The sequence below is a fragment of the Staurois parvus genome, unplaced genomic scaffold, assembly GCF_062004578.1.
Source record: "Staurois parvus isolate SC_StPar_1 unplaced genomic scaffold, SC_StPar_1.0 ptg000068l, whole genome shotgun sequence".
Lineage (NCBI taxonomy): Eukaryota > Metazoa > Chordata > Amphibia > Anura > Ranidae > Staurois > Staurois parvus.
Window position 1 is genome coordinate 5,887,242 of NW_028317864.1, and position 17,737 is coordinate 5,904,978.

Here is a 17,737-nt window from a genome sequence, read left to right on the forward strand (position 1 = left end):
CCCCTTACATCAGAATCCAGCGACATACCCCCTACAATAGAATCCAGCAAAGTGCCCGCTTACATAGGAATCCAGCAGAGTGCCCCCTTACATCACAAACCAGCAGAGTATTCCCTTACATCAGAATCCAGCGGAGTGCCCCTTTACATCAGAAACCAGCGGATTGCCCCTTACATCACAATTCAGCGAAATTCCCCCTTACATCAGAATCCAGCGACATACACCCCTACAATAGAATCCAGCGACATACCCCCCCTACAATTGAATCCAGCGAATTGCCCCCTTACATAGGAACCCAGCGACATGCCCCCTTACATAGGAATCCAGCAGAGTGCCCCCTTACATCACAACCCAGCAGAGTGTCCCCTTATATAGGAATCCAGCGAAGTGCCCCTTTACATAAGAATTCAGTGAAATGCCCTCTTATATTAGAATCCAGCAAAGTACCCCCTTACCTCAGAATCCAACAGTGTTCCCTTACAACAAAATTCAGTGAAGTGCACTTTTACATCAGAACCCAGTGGAGTATTACCTTACATTAGAATCCAGCGAAATTACCTCTTAAATCAGAATCTAGAGGAGTGCCCCCTTACAACTCAATTCCTGGAAGTGCCCTGTTACATCAAAATCCAGTGGAGAAACCCTTTACATCAGAATTCAGTGACGTGCCCCCTTACATCATAAGCCAGCGACGCACCCTCTTATCAGAATCCACCAGAGTGCCCGTTACATTGGAATCCACCAGAGTGCCCCCCCTACTTAAGATTCCAGCTAAGTGCCCTCATACCAGAATCCAGCGTAGTGCCCCCTTACATAAGAATCTAGCGAAGTGCCCTCTTATATCAGAATTCATTGATGTGCCCTCCTATAACAGAGTCTAGCGGAGTTCCCCTTGCATCAGAATTCAGTAAAGTGCCCTCTTATATTAGAATCTAGCGGAGTGACCCCTTACATCATAATCCAGCAGAGAAGCCCCTTACATAAGAATACAGCAGAGTTCCCCTTTACATCAGAATTCATTGATGTGCCCCCTTATATCCCATGCCAGCAAAGTGCCCCCTTACATCAGAACCCATCGGAGAATGCCATTACATAAGAATACAGGGGAGTGCTCCCTTACATCAGAATTCATTGACGTGCCCTCTTACATCAGAATCCAGTGGAGTGTCCCTTTACATCAGAATCCAGTGAAGTGGCCCCTTACATCAGAATCCAGTGGAGTACCCCTTTACATTAGAATCCAGTGAAGGAGTGCCTCTTTACATCAGAATCCAGCGGAGAATCCCCTCACATAAGAATACAACAGACTGCCCCCTTACATCAGAATGAATTGAAGTGCCCCCTTACATCAGAATCCAGTGGAGAACCCCCATACATAAGAATCATGTTATCACATAGGGGGCTTGTTAAAGTGATACTAAACACATACGGTTTCCTGTACATTGTCCCTTCTATTTATGTACTGTAAATGGATAATGATACTAATTATTTTAATTTAAAAAAAAAAAATCTAGGTACCTTTGCCTAATTGATATACAGCGGTCACATGACCCAGCTCTTTCCCAGCCTGTCTGCAGGGAAACAGTGGCAGAAGGAGCTTCTAGTCTTCTACTGCTGGTCATGTTTAAAAACCCCCCAAAACAATAGCCTTTGGAATACAGAGTAAAAAATAAATAAATAATATCAAGAAACTGTTTTAAATTGTCATACAAATATATAATCAAATCGTTATCATTTTTCAGCAATTACATGGTGTGGAGCCCCTCCAGCCTTGGAATAACAGGGAGGTGAAGCCTCCATCAATCAAGATGTAATACCCCCCCCCCCCCCCCAATGTGTTTAGCTGGTTAGTGGGCATGGAGGAGAACAGAGGGAGTAGGCTATCATTTATGCAGAGTTTAAACGAACACGTATGATACTATAGTCACAGAGGCTGCTGAGAAGTGATAGGGGGGAAATACTTAGCATAAAATCTCACTAAAAACTGAGCATGTGCAGTAGCTGAATACACCGCTCTGCAAAATCCCCAACAGAAGGGGGAGATAGAGAACATTAGGATCAACCAGGTTTTTTCAGAATGCAGAAAATGAATCCCATAGTGACTGAGCATAGAGTATGAGCATCATGTAATACATTTATTGATTGTTTTTTAGGATGTGGGTGTAATGACACTTTAACCCCCTTGTGATAGCAATTATTATTATTATACAGTGTTTATATAGCGCCAAAGGGTTTGCTCAGCGCTGTACAGTAGCAAGGGGGACCAGGGGCAGACTGACAACTCATGGGGCCCCCGGGCAATAGGGAATCATGGGGCCCCTGTGACCTTGCCCAAACTCAAAAAAGCCTATGAAAAAGGTACCAGGGGCATCTCATGGGGCCCCCTACTGACCCCTACAGTGCCCGAGTTTCCAAATGCTCAGTCCGCCCCTGAGGGGGACAAGACATGAGACAATACAGTACAATACAATACACGAGGGGTTCGAGGGCCCTGCTCTTTAAATAAAAGTAAACATTTTAAAAGTGCAAAAAAAAATTGCATAATATAATTTAAAAATAATGGAAAAAAAAATGTAAAGCACCCGCACCCCCCCCCCCCCCCCCCCCCCCCGTTCTCCATGTAAAAGGCGCAGTGAAGGGCAAGCACATGTATGTAAATATCAGTTGTACAACACGTGATGTATTGTCATGAATGTCAGAGTGAGGGCAATAATTCTAGCTCTATAGTTCATGGTTAAGTCACCAGTCACACCACTGCGATTTAAAATCGTGCAATTTGTGTGCAATTTCAGCGTGATTTCTGAAGACTTGCACCCCGGTCACATCAAGCCTGATTTTGAAATCATGCAACATACAGTGAAATTGCACGATTTCTAAGTCAGGTGACCTGCCGATTTCAGGTGCGATTTGCAAGACATCTGACACAGATGTCTATGCAAATCGCACCAAAAGTAGTACATGTACAACTTTAGCCCTGGTTCACACCGCCGCAATTTCAGGTGCGATTTGGGAATTGAAATCGTACCTGAAATCGGATCTAATAAATGTGAATGTCTTAACATGCACGATTTTCTGCAGTGCAATTTCAAACGTAGTTCTTATTTTTCTGCAATTTGTTGCGATTTCACATATATAGACTGAGATAGAAATCGCACTGCAATGGAAAAACGCAAGAAATCGTTGGGAAATCTTCACAAGTTGCAAACAAATCTTCAGAAAACGTGGTGAAATTGCATCCAGTGTGAACCAAGCCTGAGAAATTGGTGCAGCTCCAGCCAAGTCGGAACCGCACAGATATGACCGCTGTGGACGGTGGGGTGCGACATGGCAAGTCACATATCACAAAAATTGCATGCCAAGTTGTGCCGGTCACATCGGTGTGATTTCAGGTACGATTTGGGAATTAAAATCGCACCTGAAATTGCATCTAATGAATGTGAATGTCAATGTCTTAGCATTTGCAATTTGCTGCAGTGCAATTTCTTAGTAGTTCTTGCATTCATTTTTCTGCAGTTCTGTTGCGATTTCACATACATAGACTATAATGGAAATCGCACTGCAGATTGCAAGAAATCGGTGAAAATCTTCACAAGTAGCAATAAGTCACAGGCCACACCACTGCAATTTAACCTCCCTAGTGGTCTGATTATGTTCATATTTCTGTGCTCAAAGTGGTACATTTTTTTGCATGGAAATATGGAAAAATGTATTTGTTTTATTGTAGGCCTGTAATTTTTAGGAATAACTCACTGAAATCTGTCCGAACAAGAGTCTAGTAAACATCCCGGGTATGTTAAAATTTGAAACACGAAATCATAAATTATAATTTAATAATCATAAATAATAATATAATAATACATTTAATTTCAATAATATAATCAAACCAAAAACACTGAAATTTGAAATATAGCGCCAAGTTCGCACATCACTGAGCAAAGTCGCAAAATCGTTTTCAGTGTCTGATGACGAATTTCCCCCACGAATCATTATCACTCAATTCTGCAAGTAGTTCTGATTTACTATCGCTGTTCTCTAGCTGGTCTAAAACAGCTTTTGACCTAAAGGGACGCTTTTTGGACGCCATGGACATTTCTCATTTTCCAGGCAGAAAGAACAGTAAAAATGCAGGCAGGGCGCCGGACAAAGCACTCGGGACAAAATGTATGTGAAATGGTTTGATACAGTAATGTTTTACTGTGTGATTTTAGTGTATTTAGTGAATGTCACTGTTAAAATTTTCAAAATTCCCACCAGTTCCATCCCCCGTACGTCCCGACGTCGCAGGGAACGGAACCCAGAAGACAGCTGCCGGCATCGGCTGGAGGACATTACAGGGGACACTGCAGGAGGGACATCGCGGGAGCGCAGGACAAGGTAAGAGAAGAACAGATCACGGAGCAACGCTGCAAGGTATTCCTGAGTGTAGCTCGGGGTTACCGCTTGTGGTGCTGAAACTTTACCCCAAGCTACACTCGGGAATACCTCCAGGGAGGTAAAAATAGGGTGATTTGTGTGCAATTTCAGTGCAACTTCAGGTGCAATTTGAAATCACATCTAATGAATGTGAATGTCAGTGTCTTAGCATTTGCGATTTGCTGCGGCGCAATTTCCAAAGTAGTTCTTGCATTTATTTTTCTGCAGTTCTGTTGCGATTTCACATACATAGACTAGAATGGAAATCGCACTTCAGATTGTTCGTTGAATCGTTGAAATCATTGAAAAAAGTAGCAATAAAGTCTTCAGAAATCGCACCTGAAATTGTGCTGAAATTGCAAACAAATTGCGCTATTTTAAATTGCAGCGGTATAACCGGTGACTTCTTGCTACTTGTGAAGATTTTCACCGATTTCTTGCAATTTGCAGTGCGATTTCCATTATAGTCTATGTATGTGAAATTGCAACAAAACTGCAGAAAAAGTAATGCAAGAACTACGTTAGAAATCGCGCTGCAGCAAATCGCACATTAAGACACTGACATTCATTAGATGTGGTTTCAGGTGAGATTTTGATATCCCAAATGGCATCTGAAATCGCACCGGTGTAAGCGGGCACTGACTCTAAACTGATGACCTGTAAAGACTTTCCAAGTGTTGCCTATGGGGAATTTCTTGTGCCATAGTGTATTAGTAGATGGCAATGTGATTGTACAGGTAGATCGTGCCATGTATGGTATGGACAATACTAGAACATAGTACGGTATAACACATGCAGCTACTCTCCACCAGGTGGCGACCCATTGCCTGGAATTGGCAGCATTCTCCCAGACACGCCCACTTTCCCTGTCCTGGTTGCTATGCAAAGCGCATCAAAATATTGGTGACTCCGCCCTCTGAGAGCTGATTGGCTCAGGAGGAAGATCCCCCTTGTTAACCGTTATTCTTTTTAGAAGCTTTCTCGAGCTGTCAAATTAAGCCCCTCCCCTTAAGCTCTGTAGGAACGCCTACTGAGAATCTTTGCTCCGCCCAGTGCCTTACACTAGCTGTCCTATACGCCTTTATCTGCGCCGTCTACATTCAGTACCGGGAAGCTCGGGGCCGCGCAATTCTCCCCGGGTCCCTCGCAGTGCAGAGCGCGCGACCACACGGCTGTCCCTCACGATTATAAGCAGCCGAATATCCACGCCAATTTGGTAGCTGACTCCGCCCTTCACTTGGTGCAGTCGTTGGACACGCCTGTCCGCTCTGGCATGCTCTTCCCTCCTCTGTAAGCCGAATAACCCCCCAGTGCGCGCTCCCGCGGTGCTTCCCGAGCAGTCCGCGCTCCCGCTCCTTCGCCAGCGTCAGGGAGATGACACCGTGACACCCCGATCTGAGGAGACACCCTCATCACCGGGAGATACCATCACCCCCACCACCGGGGGGTCACCGCATCCGCACGGACACGCCCCCTGCAGGGCCACTGTCACTGCCTGTCCTGTCTGCAGAACTGAGCGGGCCACGGTCCCTGCCGCCCCCCGGGACACCATGAGCTGGGGCACCGAGCTGTGGGTAAGTCATACACCGGCCGACCCTCCCCGGGCTGGACACCGGCACTAGAACCATACGGGGGATCATCATTATACAGAGGGACGTATAGATCATCATAATTATACAGAGGGACGTATAGATCATCATATACATTATCATTATACAGAGGGGACGTATAGATCATCATAATTATACAGAGGGACGTATAGATCATCATAATTATACAGAGGGACGTATAGATCATCATATACATCATCATTATACAGAGGGACGTATAGATCATCATATACATCATCATTATACAGAGGGACGTATAGATCATATACATCATCATTATACAGAGGGACGTATAGATCATATACATCATCATTATACAGAGGGACGTATAGATCATATACATCATCATTATACAGAGGGACGTATAGATCATCATAATTATACAGAGGGACGTATAGATCATATACATCATCATTATACAGAGGGACGTATAGATCATCATAATTATACAGAGGGCCGTATAGATCATCATAATTATACAGAGGGACGTATAGATCATCATATACATTATCATTATACAGAGGGGATGTATAGATCATCATAATTATACAGAGGGACGTATAGATCATCATAATTATACAGAGGGCCGTATAGATCATCATATACATTATCATTATACAGAGGGGACGTATAGATCATCATATACATCATTATCATTATACAGAGGGACGTATAGATCATCATATACACCATTATCATTATACAGAGGGACGTATAGGTCATCATGTACACCATCATTTTACAGAGGGACGTATAGATCATCATATACATCATTATTATTATACAGAGGGACGTATAGATAATCGTATACATCATTATTATATACAGAGGGGACGTATAGATCATCATAAACATCATCATTACACAAAGGGATGTATAGATCATCATATACATCATCATTACACAGAGGGACATATAGATCATCATATACATCATCATTATTATATACAGAGGGGACGTATAGATCATCATATACATCATCATTACACAGAGGGTCGTATAGATCATCATATACATCATCATTATACAAAGGGACGTATAGATCATCATATACATCATCATCATTATTATACAGAGGGACGTATAGATAATCATATACATCATTATTATATACAGAGGGGACGTATAGATCATCATATACATCATCATTACACAAAGGGATGTATAGATCATCATATACATCATCATTACACAGAGGGACATATATATCATCATATACATCATCATTATACAGAGGGACGTATAGATCATCATATACACCATCATTATTATATACAGAGGGGACGTATAGATCATCATATACATCATCATTACACAGAGGGCCGTATAGATCATCATATACATCATCATTATACAAAGGGACGTATAGATCATCATATACATCATCATTACACAGAGGGACATATAGATCATCATATACATCATCATTATACAGAGGGACGTATAAATCATCATATACACTATTATACAGAGGGACATATAGACCATTAGCATACAGAGGGACATATAGATCATCATATACACCATTCTACAAAGGGATGTATAGGTCATATACATCATCATTATACAGAGGGACATATAGCTCGTCATATACACCATCATTATACAGAGGGATGTATAGATTGTCGTATAGATCATTATACAAAGGGACGTATAGATCGTCATATACACCATTATTATCATCATTATACAGAGGGACGTATAGATAATATACACAACCATTATACAGAGGGACGTATAGATCATCATATACACCATCATTATACAGAGAGACGTATAGATCATATACAGAGGGATGTATAGATCATCATTTAGACCATTATTATACAGAGGTACGTATAGATCAACATATACACAATCATTATACTGAGGGATGTATAGATCATCATATACATAATTATTATACAGAGGGACGTATAGATCATCATATACACCACCATTATACAGAGGGACATATAGATCAATTACATCACCAGCAACATACAGAGGAGCATATATATCATCATATACACCATTATTTTAGAGGGGGACATATAGATCATATACATCCTTTTACAGAGGGACGCATAGATCATATACACCATCATTACACAGAGGGACGTATAGATCATATACACCATTATACAGAGGGACGTATAGATAATCATATACACCATTATTATACAGAGGAACGTATAGATCATCATATACGTCATTATACAGAGGGACATATAGATCATATACCTCACCAGCAACATACAGAGGGACATATAGATCACCAGCACCATACAGAGGAACATATAGATCACATACACCATTATTATAGAGGGGGATGTATAGATCATATACATCATTATACAGAGGGACGTATAGATCATCATATACATCATTATGATACAGAGGGGACGTATAGATAATCATATACACCATCATTATACAGAGGGACGTATAGATCATCATATACACCATCATTATACAGAGGGACGTATAGATCATCATATACACCATCATTATACAGAGGGGCATATAGATTATCATATACATCATTATGATACAGAGGGACATATAGATAATCATATACACCATCATTATACAGAGGGACGTATAGATCAGCATATACACCATTATTGTAGAGGGGGATGTATAGATCATCATATACACTATCAATATACAGAGGGACGTATAGATCATCATATACACCATCATTATACAGAGGGACGTATAGATCATCATATACACCATCATTATACAAAGGAATGTATAGATAATCATATGCATCATCATTATACAGAGGGACGTATAGATCATATACACCATCATTATACAGAGGGACGTATAGATCATCATATACACCATTATACAGAGGGACGTATAGATCATCATATACACCATTATACAGAGGGCCATATAGATCATCATATACATTATCATTACACAGAGGGGCGTATATATCATCATATACATCATCATTATACAAAGGGATGTATAGATCATCACATACACCATCATTATACCGAGGGACGTATAGATCATCATATACATCACCAGCACCGTAGAGAGGGACAAATAGATCATATACATCACCAGCAGCATAGAGGGACATATAGATCATTATATACATCATTATCATACAGAGGGACATATAGATCATCAGATTATCATCATCATACAGGACCACCAGAACCATACAGACCACCCTATAGACCAAAACCATCATCACCATCATTATATAAACCACCATACATTATCATCATCATATAGACCACCATCACCATACAGACCAAGACTACCATCATCGTCATCATATAGACCACTATCATCATATAGACCACCTTCACAATACAGACCGAGACCAGCATCATCATATATACCACCATCACCATACAGACCATAACCACCACCGTCATATAGACCACCATCACCCTACAGACCAAGACCACCACCATCATCGTCATCATATAGACCACCATCACCATACAGACCAAGACCACCATCATCATCATATAGACCTAATCACTATACAGACCAAGACCATCACCATCATATAGACCACCATCACCATACAATATTATCACCATGGTCTCCATCCATGGTGTCACACATACTGGAGGCATGGGACTCGCTTTCCATTTCCATGATGTCCAGGCAGATCTTTATCCCCAGTAAGCCTCCCATTTCTATGTTTTGTACACTTTGTGCTGTATACCCCATAGACATATGTATCATATACTGCGTATTATTATTAATACCAGCTCAGTGCACCTAGTGAATCCACTGTGCTATACCTGTCACTGCACATCCCAAACCTATTACAGATACAAAGTTCCTCAGTCTGTTGTATCTATACGAGATCACTCAGTAGTAGATATGTGCCTTCACAGTCCTCCTTATTTTTATATATGTATTTCTGATGAATAGTCCATATACATAATCTCCATACAGTGCTGTGTGCATGGTACGGTCCCTGTGTAGGTCATGTGGATACGGCATTGGTTCTTCGATCTCAATCAGCCTTTCTCAGCTAGGGTTCCTCCAGAGGTTGTTAGGGGATCCTTGCGTAATCAGCAATTTCTGAAGTGCAGAGAAGATACCTCTACAATCGCTGGGATTTTTTTTCTTATATCTCTGTAAGGGGAACGTTCTTCCCACTGACCACCAACGTAATAAGTATATTTCCTATTGAGCATTAGTGTAAGGGGTCCATTCTCCTGCTCCCAAACTGGAAAAGGGGTTCTTCTCTACTAACTACCAATAGAAGGGGCCCTTCTCCACCAGCCAACATTGTAAGAGGCCTTTCTCCATCTACTACCATTTTTTGAGGGCTTTTCTTCACTGACTGCTAATGACAGGAGCCCTTCTTCTACTGACCACCAATGTAAGGGGGGGGGGGGGTCTTGCCGATTTACTACCAATGTAAGGGGGCTCTTGCCCATTTACCATCAATGTAAGGAGAGTCTTGCCAATTGACTACCAATGTAAGGGGACTCTTGCCCATTGACCACCAATGTAACGGGGGTCTTGCCCATTGACCACCAATGTAACTGGGCTCTAGCCTTTGACTTCCAATGTAAGGGGGGGTCTTGCCCATTGACCACCAATGTAACTGGGCTCTAGCCTTTGACTTCCAATGTAAGGGGGGTCTTGTCCATTGACTTTCAATGTAACGGAGCTCTTGCCTTTGACTTCCAATGTAAGGGGGTCTTGCCCATTGACTTCCAATGTAAGGGGATTCTAGCCAATTGGATACCAATGTAAGGGGGCTCCTGCCAATTGACTACCAGTGTAAGGGGGCTCTTGCTCATTAACTACCAATGAAGGCAAACACTACAATTTGCACTGTCTGCCTTTCTTTTCTGATTATGATGCTTCCTTCACATTGGGGTACCAATCCGTACACTCATGCGACTTAAGGGCCATCGTCAGTTGCCCACGATGCACAGTTCCATGCAGTGGTGTGCAGGCAGCCTGTTGAAATCAGTGACAGTTGGCTGGCTGCGCGGATCTGTACATCCTGAAGTGCACATCAGTGCAGGTCTAGTGCACACATTAGAATGCAAAGTTCTGATCCACACATCGGATCGGCATGGATGTTGCACTCCAGGATATGCGTGGAAGTCCGCTCAGCCAGCTGACTGTCATTGATTTCAGCTGACTTCCTGCACACCACTGCATGGAACAACTGTGCCTTCTGGGTGGAAGAAGACGGCCCTTTGTGTGGATCAGTAATGTACATGAGGATTTATTCATTTTATTTTTAAATTATTTTAATAGAAATTGTAGTCATGTACAGCAACCCTGGGTGTCACATGCTCTAAAGCCTGCCATACATTAGGCAGTTTATTTGTGTTCAACCAACGAGCTAAACAAAAAACAAACAAAAAACTGACTTGATTCCCCCATCCACACACTCCATGTGGATGGAAGAATCCTCGCTGACAGCAGAGACTTCTCCACCATCAGGATCACTGATCAGCATTGCAGGCTATAGCCGGTGGCGTTGGTTAAGCGGGGAAAACCTGACCGGGCAGTTCTGCAGAAGCTGATTGGTAGATTGACTTCTGTACAACCTCCCTGCCCATACATGCATCGAAATTCGTCTGGTCCCTGCTCAACAGCTGCATTTTTATCCATCTATGGCCGACTTTACACAGTTTTTTCATTCAGCCAGTCGGCTGAACAAAAACACTGAGCTGATTTCCCCATACACCTATTCCAGGTGGATGGGGAATCCTTCCCGCTGTGTCTTTGTATTCTGACAGCAGGTCTCTTCCACCATCAGAATACACTGATCAGCACTGCAACCCATTGATTGCATGTGCTGATCAAGCGGAAATTTTCCAATAAAAAGATCGACTTCTCACAAATGGGCATGGCCATACACTGTTCAAAATTCGGCCGGTTCGGTAGGAATTTCTATCCATATATGGCCAGCTTAAGTACATCACATTCTCTATTCTTTTATTATGTACTGTGAGCTGTATTTACAGTAATTACTAGCAGGGTTTCCCTGAGGCGTAAAAGTTATATGAAGGGTTTCTGCTTCTTAGAAAGGTTGATAAAGTCTGATCTGTAGAGCTGCCTATTGATTGCACTGTACACATTGGGGGTTATTTACTAAAAGTGGAGAATGCAATCTATGGTGCAGCTCTGCATAGAGTCCAATCAGCTCCCAGGTTTTATTGTCAAACCTTAATTGAACAAGCTGAAGTTAGAAGCTGATTGGACACCACGCATAGCTGCCAGATTTAGTAAATCCCCCCCCCCCCCCCCCATTGACTTGCATATAAAAGGTTGAGGTTTCAGGACTGTCATACTAATCTGGGATTCCCCGATTTGGTCAAGCATTCATTTTCAACAAGCAGGCAGTCAGTGAAGTCTGCAAGCTGTGAACTCCTGATCTGTTGGTTTCATGTCGGGGATTTAAAATATAGGAGGCAGGTTGAGGATGAGGCACTGCTGTTGGTTGCACTTCTTAAAATAGGTTTGGAATGCTATCTCCCATACTTCTACCTTTGGCTCCATTCAGAATAATGTGAGTTCATTTTGATTGACCCCAGCACACCACAATGCACAGATGTAAAAAAAAAATAAAAAAAAAATTCTGTATGTCTATTAAAATAAATTTTTTTTTTTTTTTGCTTTTTCACCTGATGATCCTGCCAGTAACACAATTTCTGTCCTCAAGTGACAACATTCACTCATCTGTGGATGACAGTGTCGTCACCCTTTGAAACACAATGGGGTTGATTCACTAAAGGCAAATAGTCTGTGCAGTTGCTCTAGATCTGAAGGGAAGGTCTGAAACGAAGTACGCTTTGCTGATTACTATTATCCAATCACGTGCAAGCAAAAATGCTGTGTTTTTTTTAATGTTCCTGGCATGTGATTGGGTAAGCTTTACCTCATTTACTAAGCTCTGGAGCAACTGCACTTGCAGTGCACAGTATGCTTGCCTTCAGTAAATCAACCCCAATGTGTTAGAACTACAGAACACCTCCCGCTGCTCCCTTTACCAACATAGCATAGCTGGAGGGGTACCTCTTTGCAATAACGCTGCAGAGAGCACAGAAACGTTACGAGCTTACTGAAATACTTTTTTTATTGAAAGCTGAGGTATGGCCAAAAATGTTTTTTGGGTCATACGCACAGTGAAAAGAAGTTACTTGTAGTGATGTGTGTGCAGGGGCGGACTGACAACTCATGGGGCCCCCAGGCAATAGGGGATCATGGGGCCCCTGTGTCCTTGCCCAAACTCAAAAAAGCCTATGAAAAAGGTACCAGGGGCATCTCATGGGGCCCCCTACTGACCCCGGGCCCTCGGGCAGTGCCAGAGTTTCCAAATGGTCAGCCCGCCCCTGTGTGTGCGCCATCTCTGGCCTCTGCAGTGTTTGTTACACATCTTCCTTTTATTCAGGCAGCACTCTTGTGTCAGTGCGGAGACTGGTAGTTCAGGTTGCAGTACACTGATCACTGTGGGGTCGCTTGCCCTGCACCACCTCCATTCATGCAATAGGGCTGATTTACTAAAGGCAAATGGACTATGCACTTTGCAAATGCAGTTACACTGTGCAAAGGAATTTGCTCCAGAGCTTAGTAAATGAGGGGAAGCTCTGGCTGACTTCCCTCATCCGATCATGTGCAAGCAAAAATTATATTTTTTAAAAAATTATTTTCCTTACGTGTAAATGGTCATTCTTTCCAAAGTGAAACCTTACCTCATTTACTAATCTCTGGAGCAAATGGCCTTGTGGAGTGCTACAGAACTCACAAAGTGCATCGTCTCTTTGCCTTTAGTAAATCAGCCCCCTTGTCTTGTATTCTTTTCAATGAATGCAAGATGCTCTGTGATTGGAGGAGGAGTGGATAAATATCAGGCTCTTACTTCAGTCACAGAACGCCTTGCATTCATCCAAATTTGTACATGTCTTTTTATGAATGGAAGAGATGCCAGGCCATATTATTGGTCATAGTTTGGCTTTAGACCAAAAGAGAAGATAAATAAAAGTTAATCGCTGGGGTTTACATACATGGTAAAGTGGTTGTAAACCTCGAGACATAAAATATAAACAAAGCATATCCCTCTTTAGTGTGTATGTGTCTCCGTCCAGAGCACTGAGTGTCGTTTCTGCCTGCTGCCTTGTTCATCTGCTAAAAGTACAACTCACTTCTGACAAGTTTTCCTGACACCAAGACAAAAATGATGACGGGGGAGGGCACATCCTGATTGACAGGATCAGCTCTGTTCCTGTGTGTTGTATGAAGGGGGTGTGTTCCTTCTCTCCAATCAGCTGTCAGAACTCTCCTCAGCAATGTAACTCCAGCTCCCCGCCCCCTGCTTTTCTGAGTTGGGAAATCCTATGTAAATTCTGCACTTTGAATGGATGTAGGAGAAAGACTGATGTAGATAAACAGGTGCAACGTATGTAGGATTGTTTTCATTTCTGTGTATCACCTGAGGCCTGTCACTTCACTGTGAATATGTAAAGATTTAAAACTACCTTAAAGCAACCTAAATTGACATACAGGAGATAGAAATCCAAGAAAAAATAGCAAAGGCTCAAAAGAATATGGTCCTGGCGATGTCATAGGTGTGTTTACTGCCCATCTCTTTAAATTGAATTTGTCCGTCCATACTCTGTACAATATTCAGACTCTTCTCTCTATGCCTGGCATAGCCGAGACCTGTCCTCTATACAGACCCCACTACCTAGTCTTCTCTTTACTCAAGGCTCAGTCCTATCTCTAATCCCTGTAGTCACCAATGAGATCTGTTATTTCTATATACTAGGTTCATTTCTAACTCCTCTCGCTGGGAACCTTTAGGCTGGCCATACACTATACAATTTTCTGTCCAATTTCTGCCCAATTTCCTTTAGATTTACCTTCAGCTATGTAGTGCAAGAGCCTTCCTAATTGGATACAATTGAAAGTGTTGTTAGTTCTGACCTCCTATTATATGTTTTTTGGTAAATCTAAACCAAAAATCTCGAGAAAATTGTATAATGTATGGCCAGCCTTAGACTTGCCTATGTAGTCAGATGAAGGAAAACTTTGAAGAAGCTCAATAGCTCTGATGAGACAACCTCCACCCAGCAAGGCTTTCCCCAATGGGCACCCAACAGTATCTCAAACTATGGAAATACAGAAAGTAGCACCAGACTAAACCCGGATGAAGGGGTTCAGGATGATTTTAATTGTTGGTAAGAAACTAAGACAAAACTTTTCAGGTGGCAACACCACTCCTCCTCCATCAGGTCTACAATATACAAAGCATAGTCATAATTTCACGATTTCTAGAACATCACATAACAACAAATTAATCACAAGAACGTCCGTTGTCTTGACTTGAATTAGAGAATGGTAATTTATACAAGCAATACACATGGTAAAACAACAAATAAAGAAAGTAGATAATATAAACATATATTAAATTGCATCAAAAAGAAAATGTGTAAAAAAAGTCCTGAAAAATCAGGCAGCTGAAAAAGGACTAATTGGCTAATTGAACAAGTAATAAAGAACACACTAAGACCAAGCTGCTGATATAAAACAAACTAACTCATAAAATCAGTAAGATATATGAGTCGGCTGAAATACTGAAATAAAACCATTTGACTAGTGAAATGAATACTAAAAAAAAACAAAAAAAACCCCACACTGATGAAATACGACTAAATGCCTACTGGAGAAATACAAAAGACACCAAGAAGCAAACTGCAGAACTAAGACTGATTTAAGTACTGAAAAAAAGGGCTAAAAACCCTCTTATCTGATTTTAGTCTGGTGCTCCTTTCTGTACCCTCTATGCATATGACTGGGCCCTAGATCTTTGCAGGCTGTACAAGGCTTGGTAGCTTCTCTTCTGTCTGTGCATGGTGCACTCCTAGAGTATCCCTTCCTACACGGTGGTCCCAGTTCTCCTGTCTAAATCAAGCTCATTACTGGTCTTTTTCCTTTTTCCCTGCATGGTGCAGTCCTAGACAATCTTCTTTTTTATGGGTTTGTTCTCTTTTTCCATTTCCTTTCTTTCTTTTCCTGTTTTCCTTCTTTCCTTTTCTTTTTTATCTTCTTTTCTTCCTTCCTCATTTCTTTTTTCCTTCTATTCCTTTTTTTCCTTCTTTCCTTTTCATCTTCTCCTTTTTTCCTTCTTACCTTTTGCTTTTTCTTTATTTCTTTTACCTTTTCTTCCTTTCCATTTCTTTTTTTCCTTATTTCCTTTTTTCAATCTTTAATTTTTTCCTTCTTCCCTTTTCTTTTCCTTGTTTTTTTTTTTCCTTCTTTCCTATCTTTCCTTTTTCTTTCTCTTTTTACCTTCTTGCCTTTTCTTTTCCTTGTTTTTTTTCTCTCTTTTCTTTCATTCCATTTCTTTATTTCCTTCATCTTTCTTTTCCCTTCTTGCCTTTTATTTTCCTTGTTTTTTCTCTCTTTTCCTTCCTTCCATTTCTTTTTTCCTTGTTTCCATTTCCTTTTTCTATATCTTTCCTTTTTTTTCCCTTCTTGCCTTTTCTTTTTTTTTTCCTTTTTCCTTCTCTCCATTTCTGTTTTCCTTCTTTCTTTTTTTTCTTGCTTTCCCTTATTCTTTCCTTCTTTCCTTTTTCTCTCCTTTTCCCTTCCTTCCCTTTTTTTTTCTTCCTCCCCTAGTGATTTTGAATTTTTCGAATGCAATTTGTGAAAAGATTGCAAACACTTGATTAGTTGCTATGGTCAGTACACTAATCAAGTATTTTGCCTTCATCCATCTTTCACACATCAGCCCATTTTAATGCAATGTTCCCATTGACCTTTCTTGCACATGTTCTCGCTGCAGTCTTACCTGGGTGATTTATTCATCTGTGATTCTCAATGTCTTGTCATTTTACATCATTCTGTTGCACGTTCTTTACATTGCGTTCACCCCTGCTGGGTTGTCTGTAGCTTCGGGATCAGACGGTGTGTTTCGGTAGCAAATAGCCTATTAACGAGGGGAGCTTGTCGGCTGCTTTGTTCCTCGTTTCCCCTTTTTCCCTGCCCCAATAATTTTATTAGTAGCAGGCAGCCATATTGCTTGTCCTCATCTCCCTCTGTACAATGCTCCTCTCGCTCTCTCCATTTTCTCTCTAGCCATCTCAGTTGTTTGGTATTCGTTAGAGGATGCAGAATCAGCCTGGATGCCATCACGGCTTGATTTTTCATGAAAAGGTTTTCAGTGTGGCCAGTGAGAATGTTTTACAAATGAAAACGTTTCTGAGGGTGATTTACTTGTTCATGCAGAAGGATGGTGGCAGATGTGATTTTTTGCTTACATAAAATGAAAAGGTTTGTGCTTGTGTCCCCATCATATACTGTAGGTAAGGGGTAGGTGCTAAAGAGTGATGTTCTCAACTTCATTCAAGCATGAACCCCTTTATAAGGTGAGGTTTACTCTCAGGTCCTTCTTTATATGGAGATATTTCCTATCATTATTCCGATTGTATATAAATCATTCTCAAACAACTGCTTTTGCTTTTAAAGACTAAAAGTACCTTTTCAAGTCTTTTTGAATATATTTGCTCATTTGTTAAAATGCTACATTCATATTAAATTTACTTTAGCCAATGTGAGTACCCCTACCTATAGCGGTGCATTGGCTTTGAGTACTTTGGCCAAGGTGGGTACTCCTACCTTTAGTGGTACATTGGCTTTGAGTGCTTTGGCCAAGGCGGGAACCCCTACCTATAGCGGTACATTGGCTTTGAGTGCTTTAGCCAAGGCAGGTA

At 41.4% G+C, this 17,737-nt stretch overlaps 1 protein-coding gene and 1 long non-coding RNA gene across 19 annotated transcripts in view; one reads left to right on the forward strand and one right to left on the reverse strand.

Moving 5' to 3' along the window:
- LOC149469512 (uncharacterized) overlaps positions 1-17,127 on the reverse strand; it is a 61,970-nt gene extending 44,843 nt beyond the window's left edge. The window contains exon 1 of the long non-coding RNA XR_016311557.1: positions 16,816-17,127. This is a non-coding gene — a long non-coding RNA (uncharacterized LOC149469512). The remainder of the gene's footprint in view (positions 1-16,815) is intronic.
- The window catches only part of FNBP1 (formin binding protein 1), a 315,711-nt gene continuing 303,459 nt past the window's right edge, over positions 5,486-17,737 (forward strand). For 6 of the 18 annotated variants that reach the window (XM_089669053.1, XM_089669066.1, XM_089669067.1 and 3 more), the window contains exon 1: positions 5,489-5,987. In XM_089669053.1, coding sequence (XP_089525179.1) covers positions 5,964-5,987 — 24 coding nt within the window. In that variant the 5' untranslated portion in view covers positions 5,489-5,963. Of the gene's footprint in view, positions 5,988-17,737 lie in introns of all 18 variants that reach the window. The other 12 variants (XM_089669060.1, XM_089669063.1, XM_089669052.1 and 9 more) reach the window with 5 other exon arrangements.